This window comes from Puma concolor, chromosome D3 (genome assembly GCF_028749965.1).
Source record: "Puma concolor isolate L17-30 chromosome D3, mPumCon1.1.hap2, whole genome shotgun sequence".
Lineage (NCBI taxonomy): Eukaryota > Metazoa > Chordata > Mammalia > Carnivora > Felidae > Puma > Puma concolor.
The window spans coordinates 55144063-55156850 of record NC_141678.1 but is presented as its reverse complement, the minus strand read 5'-3'; the positions used below and the strand labels follow the sequence as shown (position 1 = coordinate 55156850).

General features: G+C 37.9%; 1 protein-coding gene across 3 annotated transcripts in view; it reads left to right on the top strand.

Annotated features, from left to right (window-relative positions):
• Positions 1-12788, top strand: part of CCDC178 (coiled-coil domain containing 178) — a 436166-nt gene that overhangs the window by 22545 nt on the left and 400833 nt on the right. For all 3 annotated transcript variants that reach the window (XM_086682702.1, XM_086682703.1, XM_086682701.1), the window contains one exon: positions 5891-5971. In XM_086682702.1, coding sequence (XP_086538828.1) covers positions 5914-5971 — 58 coding nt within the window. In that variant the 5' untranslated portion in view covers positions 5891-5913. The remainder of the gene's footprint in view (positions 1-5890; positions 5972-12788) is intronic.

Here is a 12788-nt window from a genome sequence, read left to right as displayed (position 1 = left end):
AATCAACCACAGGAAAAAGTCTGGAAAACCTCCAAAAGCATGGAGGATAAAGAACACCCTACTAAAGAATGAATGGGTTGGGGCGCCTGGGTGGCGCAGTCGGTTAAGCATCTGACTTCAGCCAGGTCACGATCTCGCAGTCCGTGGGTTCGAGCCCCGCGTCGGGCTCTGGGCTGATGGCTCAGAGCCTGGAGCCTGTTTCCGATTCTGTGTCTCCCTCTCTCTCTGCCCCTCGCCCGTTCATGCTCTGTCTCTCTCTGTCCCAAAAATAAATAAACGTTGAAAAAAAAAAATTAAAAAAAAAAAAAAAAAAGAATGAATGGGTCAACCAGGCAATTAGAGAAGAAATTTAAAAATATATGAAAACAAATGAAGATGAAAATACAACAATCCAAACGCTTTGGGATGCAGCGAAGGCAGTCCTGAGAGGAAAATACATTGCAATCCAGGCCTATCTCAAGAAACAAGAAAAATCCCAAATACAAAATCTAACAGCACACCTAAAGGAAATAGAAGCATAACAGCAAAGACAGCCTAAACCCAGCATAAAAGGAGAAATAATAAATATCAGAGCAGAAATAAACAATATTAATCTAAAAAAAACTGTAGAGCAGATCAATGAAACCAAGAGTTGGTTTTTTGAAAAAATAAACAAAATTGATAAACCTCTAGCCAGGCTTCTCAAAAAGAAAAGGGAGATGACCCAAATAGATAAAATCATGAATGAAAATGGAATTATTACAACCAATCCCTCAGAAATACAAGCAATTATCAGGGAATACTATGAAAGATTATATGCCAACAAACTGGACAACCTGGAAGAAATGGACAAATTCCTAAGCACCCAGACACTTACAAAACTCAAACAGGAAGAAATAGAAAACTTGAACAAACCCATAACCAGTGAAGAAATTGAATCAGTTATCAAAAATCTCCCAACAAATAAGAGTCCAAGACCAGATGGCTTCCCAGGCGAATTCTACCAGACATTTAAAGCAGAGATAATACCTATCCTTCTCAAGCTGTTCCAAAAAAATAGAAAGGGAAGGAAAACTTCCAGACTTATTCTATGAAGCCAGCATTACTTTGATTTCTAAACCAGACAGAGACCCAGCAAAAAAAGAGAACTACAGGCCAATATCTCTGATGAATATGGATGCAAAAATTCTCAATAAGATACTCAAATCGAATTCAACAACATATAAAAAGAATTATTCGCCATGATCAAGTGGGATTCATTCCTGGGCTGCAGGGCTGGTTCAGCATTCGCAAATCGATCAACGTGATATATCACATTAGTAAAGAAAAGGTAAGAACCATATGATCCTGTCAATCGATGCAGAAAAAGCATTTGACAAAATTCAGCATCCTTTCTTAATAAAAACCCTTGAGAAAGTCAGGATAGAAGGAACATACTTAAACATCATAAAAGCCATTTATGAAAAGCCCACAGCTAATATCATCCTCAATGGGGAAAAACTGAGAGCTTTCTCCCTGAGATCAGGAACATGACAGGGATGTCCACACTCACCACTGTTGTTTAACATAGTGGTGGAAGTTCTAGCATCAGCAATCAGACAACACAAGGAAATCAAAGGCATCCAAATTGGCAAAGATGAAGTCAAGCTTTCGCTTTTGCAGATGACATGATATTAGACATGGCAAATCTGATAGACTCCACAAAAAGTCTGCTAGAACTGATACATGAATTCAGCAGAGTCGCAGGATACAAAATCAATGTACAGAAATCAGTTGCATTCTTATACACTAACAATGAAGCAACAGAAAGACAAATAAAGAAACTGATCCCATTCACAATTGTACCAAGAAGCATAAAATACCTAGGAATAAATCTAACCAAAGATGTAAAAGATCTGTATGCTGAAAACTATAGAAAGCTGATGAAGGAAATTGAAGAAGATATAAAGAAATGGAAAAATATTCTGTGCTCATGGATTGGAAGAATAAATATTGTCAAAATGTCAATACTACCCAAAGCAATCTACACATTCAATGCAATCCCAATCAAAATTGCACCAGCATTCTTCTTGAAGCTAGAACAAGCAATCCTAAAATTTGTATGGAACCACAAAAGACCCAGAATAGCCAAAGTAATACTGCAGAAGAAGATCAAAGCAGGAGGCATCACAATCCCAAACTTTAGCCTCTACTACAAAGCTGTAATCATCAAGTCAGCATGGTATTGGCACAAAAACAGACACATAGACCAATGGAATAGAATAGAAATCCCAGAACTAGACTCACAAAGGTATGGCCAGCTAATCTTTGACACAGCAGGAAAGAATATCCAATGGAAAAAAGACAGTCTCTTTAACAAATGGTGCTGGGAGAACTGGACAGCAACATGCAGAAGAATGAAACTAGACCATGTTCTTACACCATTCACAAAAAAATAATCTTAAAATGGATAAAGGACCTGAATGTGAGACAGGAAACCATCAAAACCCTAGAGGAGAAAGCAGGAAAAAAACCTCTCTGACCTCAGCTGCATCAATTTCTTACTTGACACATCCCCAAAGGCAAGGGAATTAAAAGCAAAAATGAACTATTGGGATGTCATGAAGATAAAAAGCTTCTGCACTGCAAAGGAAACAATCAACAAAACTAAAAGGCAACCAACGGAACGGGAAAAGATATTTGCTAATGTCATATTAGACAAAGGACTAGTATCCAAAATCTTTAAAGAACTCACCAAACTCCACACCCGAAAAATAAATAATCCAGTGAAGAAATGGGCAGAAAACATGATTAGACACTTCTCTAAAGAAGACATCCAGATGGCCAAGAGGCACATGAACAGATGGTCAATGTCGCTCCTCATCAGGGAAATACAAATCAAAACCACACTCAAATACCATCTCATGCCAATCAGAGTGGCTAAAATGAACAAATCAGGAGACTATAGATGCTGGAGAGGATGTGGAAAAACGGGAACCCTCTTGCACTGTTGGTGGGAATGCAAACTGGTGCAGCCGCTCTGGAAAAATTTCCTCAAAAAATTAACAATAGACCTACCCTATGACCCAGCAATAGCACTGCTAGGAATTTACCCCAGGGATACAGGAGTGCTGATGCACAGGGGCACTTGTACCCCAATGTTTATAGCAGCACTTTCAACAATAGCCAAACTATGGAAAGAGCCTTAATGTCCATCAACTGATGAATGGATAAAGAAATTGTGGTTTATATACACAATGGAGTACTATGTGGCAATGAGAAAGAATGAAATATGGCTTTTTATAGCAACGTGGATGGAACTGGAGAGTGTTATGCTAAGTGAAATAAGTCCTACAGAGAAAGACAGATATTATTTGTTTTCACTCTTATGTGGATCCTGAGAAACTTAACAGAAGACCAAGGGGGAGGGGAAGGAAAAGAAAAAAAAAAAGGTTAGAGAGGGAAGGAGCCAAAACATAAGAGACTTTTAAAAACTGAGAACAAACTGAGGGTTGATGGGGGGTAGGACGGGGGGAGGGTGGGTGATGGGTATTAAGGAGGGCACCTGTTGGGATGAGCACTGGGTGTTGTATGGAAACCAATTTGACAATAAATTTCATATTAAAAATAAAATAAAAATAAACATGTTAAGCATAGTTAGGTGGTTTATATCTGGTAACCTTACTATCTTGAGTAGCTTTGGGTTAGTTTCTGTTATCTTTCCTTTTCTGGTGATTTCTATCATTCAGTCTCTTTGTGTGTGGGGTTACCTTTCACCTTGTGCTGGGCAAGAATCACCTTAATTCACTTTACTTCTGTGATATTCTGGGTTACCCAGATGATGTGTGGTTGGACTTCAGTTTATGGGCAGTCTTTGCATTGCCTTTAGTTCGATTTCATTCTGTTCCTTAAGATACAGACTTCTGGGGTCTCAATCCTAGGAATGGGTTAGTTTTCCAGTAGTTTCCAGTAGTAGGAATGGGTGGTTTTCCACCTAACTTGGTAGAATTTGGATTCTATCTTTTGTTTCCAAAGTTTTGTGTGGCTGTTACAAGTACTGCCCAGCTGTCCAGCTGCCTCTCCGACATTAGATATTGCCCTTGGGAAAAGCAACCTTACATGTTGGTCTTGCCTCTGTGGGTTTCTGTCTTCTACCGGAATTTGGCCCAGGTATTTATTATTACCTTGCTAGTTTTCAGATACTTCAATGAAGATTTAAAAAATACATGGGGCACCCGGGTGGCTCAGTTAGTTAAGTGGCCTACTTCAGCTCAGGTCATGATCTCGCAGCCTGTGGGTTCAAGCCCTGTGTCCAGCTCTGTGCTGACAGCTCAGAGCCTGGAGACTACTTCGGATTCTGTGTCTCCCTCTCTTTCTGCCTCTCCTGCTCGTGCTCTCTCTCAAAAATAAATAAACATTAAAAAAATACATTTTAACCATATTTCTGTTAGTAGTAATTTGTAAGAGCATTTTTCCAAGTTACCCAGGAACTCATTACTGGAATAATTAATTTTCTTATATTTTTCCAGTACTTTTGTGTAGAAGAGAAAAATAGGATTCTATATTTTAACTACAATCTTCATTGAATTAAAAAAATAATCTTGATATAAAGTAAAATTTAATTATGTAATTTTCTATAGCTTCCTTTCCATTAATAAGTTGGTCTTGATGCAGTAGATTGGCTTATTCAAAGGGGCACAAGACTTGGAATTCAGGGTTTTCTTTCAGAGCACTCTTTCCTAAGCTGTCTTTTTACATTGAATGAATTTACCTATTTTAGTACCAATTTGCCAATTTCCTTATTAGTAAAAAAAAAAAAAAAAAAAAAAAAATTGAACTAGTTGATTTCTCATCTCTAAACTCAATGATGTTTTAGGTCTACAAATTAAAAGAGGTAGTGATTAGTTCTATGTTACAGAATTATTGTCTTTTCATTCAGTAATTTAAATTTCTAATAAATACTGACATAGGAATTACAGTTGAGTAACTTAGTATAGAACAGGGATGTTGTCAGTAATATGAAAACTCTATAGGACAAAATATTTGATTTCCATATTGATAAATTATAGAGGAAAGAAACATCATAAAGAGAATTAAAAGGAGAACTTATGAAGAGAATTAAAAGACATTTCAGTTTAATGTTATGCTTGTGTTATTACTCCAAAAACTTTAAAAACAGGAGAAAAAACAAGACAATGAAAGAAATGTAAATACTGGCTATATGTTTAGTGATATTAAGACCATATTGTTAGCTGTCTTAATTATATTATTGGTATTATTGCTATATTTAAAAAATTCTTGAAATATTTACAAATACAATACTATACTTGAGATTTGCTTAAGTATGACCAAGGGTAGGTAGGTTAGACAGGTTGGTAGGTAGGTATATAAAATTCACATGGGCTACTAGTTGAAATTGGTTGAAGGACACATACAGATCCATTAAACTTTCTCTTTACCTTTGTATGTATTTGATTTTATCCATAACAAAATGTTTAAAAAAGGAATGGATGGAAAGGAGAGATGATAGTAAAGTTTAACTTTATCATAGGAAATGAAGCATCATAGGTTCCAGAATCTCCACAGGGCTTTAGAGTCCACAGTTACAGTGAAAATGCTAAAAAAAATCTAGTCGGCAGGCCGTTGTCTGTTTCAAAGCTATCTGCAAAGCAGAGGATCAAAGATCCCTTTTTAATGAGGATTTTTATCTTTGGTGTTCCCAAATAGGATCATAATAGTTCTCAAAGGAAGAAGAGCATATTGTTGCATTTCCTTACATTTTTAACATAATTTAGTATTGATTTTTATATATCTATATCAAGTATTAGAAACCTATTCTGACAGTATTAGTTCTTAAATTGACAACTTTTAGTGAAATTAAATATATGCTACTTTTGATTCATGATATGTAAAGATTTTTCTTTCTAATTAGGTTTCAAAATACTGTAAATAACCATGCCTGAAAACAAGACAATTTCCTGTTCTTTCATTGGAGGTGATCAAGCCAAGAAAAGTAAGTTTATCATTAAATGATTTTCTTTGAAACTAGGTCATAGGTAAATGCAATTAAGTCAATCATAGAAGGCAGCTGCAAAGATAGTAGTCTTCTCCAGGACAAAGAGTCACACAATCAAACCTTACTGGGATCAGGAAGGTGAGGTGAATGAAAGGAGTAAATCAGTTTAAGGAAAACCCACTATCTGGATTATAATCGATTTCTTTTATATTTACTATTGAACAAAAGTATAGGCAATACAACATATAGGTAGTACAACAGAGCCAGCTCTTACTGGCTCATGTGAACCAATTGCATATATCTCAGCACTACTCCTTTGATTGCTTGAAATTGGCTGGTTAATAACAGCTGGTTATTAAAATTTTTACCAGCACCCATTGAAGACAAACACAAAATTAAAAATGAAAAATACTTGGTACTTCTATTTTTAAAATTGTATTAGCTTTTATTATATTACTTTGCATTCTGAGCCCCAACATCTTTTATTCTGCATTGTGTTAGTAATATGTCTTTGCATCATATAGGACAGAGGTCAGCACATTACAGCTGATGGGCCAAATCTGGACAGCAGCCCTTTTCTACAGCCCAAATGCTAAAAATGGTTTTATATTTGTAAAGTGTTGTTAAAAAGAAAAGAAAAAAGAACAAAGAGGAATATGCAACAGAGAATGCATGTGGCCTACAAAACCTAAAATTTTTACTATCTGGTCCTTTACAGAATAAGTTTGCCAATCCTTGGTATAGAATTTTGCCTTGAATACTTTGTAGTCCATTGACAGTCAAGTTATCCATTGTTGCACTAATGCTACATAAAAACCAACCAAAAAATGCAGGTGCATACATCATAAATATTCATTTTAGTTCACTTATGCATAAGTGTGCTGAGTGGTTCTATTAATTTCAGGTGGGCTCAGGATGGGTCACTCATACATCTGCACTAAGCCATAGGTCAACTAAGCATTGATGTCATTTATTTGGGGTTTGATCTTTCATAGGCCTATAGCCTTGGCTGTACTATGTTGTCTCTCATATTCATCCGGCAGCTTTGATCTCAAGGCTTGAGAGGAGGAATAGAAGCTCACAAGGCCTTTTCAGGCCAAGGCTCAGAACTGGCAGTTATCATTTGATGTATTTTATTGGCCAAAGCAAGTCATAGGACCAGCCCAGAGTCAAGGGACAAGCGGTTAAAGTCATTCTTTTGATGATGGATGCTCCAAAGTTACAGTGGAAAGGAAGGTGAAAACACTAGAAGGAAAACTTATTGGGACTACTATTGCAATCCAGCTGCCACAATCTTATTAGGGATTACAAAAGAAAGCAATCATATAGTAATTCCAAACATGGTTGAGAATATTGCACAATAGATTTCATGGAGGATTACCAATCTTGGGTAGGATTTTAGTACTGGTTACTATATTCACTTTCACAATATTTCAATAACCTTGGTTTTTAGCTCTTTATTCACGCTACCAATATTAATTGAAAAAAAAAAACATGCAATTTCATTGTCATAGAGTTTATATAGTGAAGTTTAAGCAAAAATTTTTGATTTCTGGAAACTGATTTCAATTTCAGATTAGCAATATGAACCAGGTTATTCACTTAAAACAACTTTCCCAAGGACAAAATTTGGAAAGAAGATACTCAAATCATACTTGCACATATCTCTTGTTTAAATACTTGAAAATAACTTTTCAAACTTTTTGGATTGATTACAATGTTAATTAAAAACTAGTAGTTTGTTCCAACACTTTTGAGGGCTAAGCTGATGGTTTCCCTTTGAATGACCTCACAAGGTCTATTTGTTTTGTATTGCAGCAGAAACTAACCAGTCTATGCTGGTTTGCAAGCAAAAACTCCTTTGTGTGGTACATCAGGAGAAAGTTAATCATATTTAAAAAGGCAGACCATTTGTATTTAGTCTATGTGATGGAGAGATATACATGAATATAATCACATTCCACATTATTTAATGGAATATGAGTGTTTTATGATATAGATTAGTTCTGTATGTGCATATGGAATGGAATATGTCTGGCTGGCTAACTCTTTGGAAAATAATATGGTTAATAAATTGTCTTTTGGTATTTGCTTGGTATTTGCTTTGGGTAAGTTTACAATATTTGTATTTAAATCACATTAGAACCAATATTTGGAATGTTGGCATAAATATTGATTATCAGTTAAAATTAATTTCTATCTCTTTGGCATCATACCATCATCAAGCTTCCCATCCTCTGTGTAAACCAACCAACCACTACAGAGAACATTCAGCTCATCAAGCAAAGCATTGAGATGTCCATGTTCAAACTATGGAAATTTATCAGACTTGCAGTGTTTATTACTATGTCTTGGCAAATTTCAAACTTTTAAGCCCAAAGCAATCTTTGCTGGATGATGTACTGAACCTAATTATGTACCAACCTTTGAAAATGTTTGTCATTAACTCTGTCATTAACATCACAAGAACACAGTGTGAGGTCTTATTTATTAACTTCTACCAGATGATATTCAACATGGTACTTTTCTTAACATCAAAAACAAATTCTTTCCTTATGTTGCGTCAATCATCGTGAAACTATTGTTGCCACATAAAAATTCTTATTGTATTATAAATAAACATACAGAATTGGATGATTATTCTTTTCTCTTAGCTGATATAAATAATAAAATAAATTATTAAGCTCTTCCAAATTGGTCTATAGAGTCACAGCCATATCTTAAAACATGCTGACCAACAGTATTTTCAGGTGACTCATGCTTACAAATGGTTAGCTCTGGAATAATTTCTATTACATTTAACAATACCTTTCTACAGACTTACTACCTGTAATGTTTTGCCTGTTAGGTAATATTTTCACTAAATATAAAACTGAATTTCACAGCAGTATCATATATTTGAATTATGATACTGCATTAGTTTTTCTGTTTATTATATTTCATAATGTATTTTTTCAATGTAACAGGCAGAGGCTGTACTATTTTTTAACAGATTAGTGTCTTATTTGTTGAAATGGTAGATATTTCATACATGTAAAAATATATATTAAAGTATGAAGAATACTGATAGAATATCTGTGCAATCATAACCCACATTAAGAAATAGAACCCTGAGTCCTCTCACCTCTCTCAAATCACATTTAGCTTTATATTATTATATGTCAACATGCTAATACAATACATATATAGTCTTACTACATTTCATCTTATATTACTTTATTTTATTAATTCACTAATATCAGTTTGATCATCTGAAAATGAGGTTTGGTTTTTACTTTCCTCCCATTATAATTTTACCACTTTCCCTCCCCTATTGCTTAGACTAGATCCTTTAGAACCCTGTTAAATGAAGCAATAAAAATATGCACAATTTATCTTCTTGTTCCTGATTTTTAAAATGAGACTTTTAATGTTTCATCATTAAACATGATGGAATTTTTTACTTACCTTATTTTAATCTAATTTTGTTAGCAAGGTATTTGTAACTTCACAATTGAATTGGGGGAATGTTTCTTCATTTTCTGTTCTCTGAAAAATAAAATATTTTAATTAATTTTTCTTGAATGTTTAGCTAAACTTATGTGTTAATTTTCAGAGAGACACTATTGATATAAATTATTTATTGGCAATAGGATTATTTAGACTTTCTGTTTATTCTTAATTCACTATTGGCAAGTTACATTTCTTTTAAAATTTTGTTCATTTGGTTAAATTTTAAGTATACTGAGACCACATAGCTAATATTTTTTTACTTTTATATCTTTCTACATGCAATTCTCATTTATATTCATAATATTGCATTTGTTTCTTCTCTTTCTTCTGGTTTGTCTTGATCAATTTTGCCAGATGTGTCCATTTGTGCTAAACTTTTCAAAGTGGTAATTTCTGATCTTTTAAATTATCTCTAGGTTTTTTTTTTTTCATTGGCGGTGGTCTATTTTCTATTTTATTAATTATTACCCCTTATTTTCCTTCTACTTTGTTTTTCCACATATTCTTAATTTGGATACTTAGATCACTAGTTTTTAGACCCTTTTTCTTTTCTAATATAACTATTTAAAGTTACACATTTCTCTTGAGATATCATAGATACGATAAAAAGGATTTGATTATGAAATCCAATTCATTTGAAGGAGAGATTTACTCAGCATGCAGTTTACTAAGTGCTGTTCTGGGTAATATTGTTTAACTTTAAAGATTTTTTTTGTATTCACATACCAGAAAATTCACCTCTTCAAAGTGTACAGTTCAGTGTTTTTAGTATAATCACAAGATTGTATAACCATCATTATTACTTAATTCTATAATATTTTCATAACCTCCCAAAGAAGTCCTATATCATTAGCAGCCACTCCCCATTCCCCCTCAGCCCCGCCCTGGCAACCACAAGCCTACGTGCCTTGGTGGGAATATCAGGGGTCTGGTGTGAACTAATTCCTGGCGAAGACGGGTACCATCAGCATCTGGGAGCACACCCACAACATGCAGGTGATGAAGTTCAGCGTTAAGGACTGTCATCACGTTTGCAGTGGAGGCCAAGAACCATGCCGACCTACCCAAGCTGGTAAAGGGGCTGAAGCAGCTGGCCAAGTCAGACCCCGTGGAGTAGTGCATCATTAAGCAGTGCATCCTGGGTGCCCATCATCGCAGGGGCCAATGAGCTGCACCTGGAGACCTGCCTGAAGAACCTGGAAGAGGACCGCACCTGCATCCCTCTCAAGAAATCCGACGGGGAGTCGAAAGGGCTCTGCCTGTTCAAATCCCCAAACAAGCACAAAATGCAGTCCATGAAGGTGCAGCCCCTCGCAGACCACCTGGCAGAGGACATCGGCCATCGCTAGATGTGGGCCTGCCGGGAACTGAAGCGGCAGGCCGCTGTCTGGCCGAAGAGTACCTGTGGGACCTGGCCTAGACCCAAAAGATCCGGTGCTCTCGTTGCAGGATTTTTTACCTCAATACCCGGAGTTCGTTTTCTCCCAGCTTCGAAGGATGAAGAGGTGGACACAAAAGAAGAAGCACGCAAAAGTTTACTCGAGTATAAGATCAGAGGCGAAGAATAGTGTGAAGCTAGCTCTCTTTACAAAGGGGTACATTTGTAAGTGAATGCCAGGGACTACAAGCAAGGGTCCTTGTTTTGTAAGGTTCTGGGCAGCCTTCCCTTGCCGTCCCGCTCGCTCGCTCCCTCCCGGGTCCTACCCTAGGCTCCCTAGCTCTCTAGGTGCTGGGTGGTCCCTTCCTGATCGGCTCAGTTCCATTGCGTGAGGGGTGGCCCATGGCCATGTCATTGTGGGCCGTACCTTTTGTGGTCTACTACTTATTTCTAGTTAGGTTTTTTGGTCAAATTCCTGAGGGAAACCCGAAGGGGAGGAGGTGGCGTCTGTCACATTCTTAAGAGGAATCTTACGCCGGAGGGGGTTTGCCCGGGACCTCAGGTTCTAATCGTTTCCCCTCTGCCTACTGAATCCTATCTTCTCCTATCACTTTGAGCCCGCTGGCCCCGGACTCAATACCTTCAACGACAACACCAGGACTGTACGGTACCTCAACAAAATCAAGGACAGCTTGGTGGCCGGTTTCCAGCCAGGCCGCGGGGCCAGGAGACTGCGAGGCCTGAGCCTTGAAGTCTGCGACGTGACGTCGCGCGGGAAGCCATTCAGACCCCCGCCCCCACCCCACCACGTGGCACCGCCTTTAACCGCGGACTGCTCAGTACCAGCCCCAGCTCAGGGAGCCCGCCCACCCTGTGGAGGGAGCTCCAGGGGCCGGAAGAAGTGGTTGGCGCCATCTACAATGTCCTCCGTAGGAAGGAGGGCCGCGTCGAGTCCCAGGTGGCCGGCAAATCCCTGTTTATCCTGAAGGCCCACGGCTCCTCAAGGAGTCCTTTGGCCTCAGCGCCGACCTGAGGTCCCGCAGGGCGACCAGACCTTCCCCCACTGCTTGTTTGGCCACTGGCAGATCCTGCCCTCGGAGCCCTTGGACCACAGGAGCCGCCCCAGCCAGGTCGTGGCGGAGACGCGCAAGCGCAAAGGCCTGCACGGAGGCGTCCCAGCCCTGGACAATTTCCTGGACAAATTGTGGGCGGACCTCGCAGCAGCACCTGCGCTCTGTCTTTGATCTACTGCAGCCCCCAGCGTTCGCGTTCCCCTCCGGGTACCTATAGACTGTTCCCGAACGGTGAGGCGCCGCCTGACGGCCGTGTGGGGCTCACTCGGTGCAGTCGCTCAGCATAAGCCCTGAGGCCCTTTTTCTTCAGTTATTTCTCTCAAGATTTCAAAGGTGACAGAAGTGCCCTCACACCCCAGACCGTTAATAATTGTATGAATATTCCACGTATTGTTTATACATTCATCAGTAGATGGGTATTTGTATTGTTTCCACTTTGGGGCTATTAGGAATAATGTTCTTATGAATATTTGAATGCAAGTTTTTATGGGGACGTATGTTTTTATTTCTGCTGAGTATACACTTAAGTCTGGAATTGCTGGGTCATTTGGTAACTTGATGTTTAACTTTCTGAGTAATTGATAATTTTTTTTTTCCATAGCAGCTGCAAATTTTGCATTCCAAATAACAGTATATGAGGATTCCAGTTTTTCCATACCCTTGTCAGGGCTTGTTATATTCTGCTTTTCCTTTTTGGGTTTTTGTTTGTTTGCTTTTTAACTGTTATAGCCATCTTTAGCGGGTGTGAATTGACATCTCGTGAGTTTTTTTACTTTTTTTTTATGGTTAATTCATTTTTAACAGACAGGTCATGAGTAGGGGAGGGACAGAGAGAGAGAGGGAGACACAGAATCCGAAGCAGGCTCCAGGC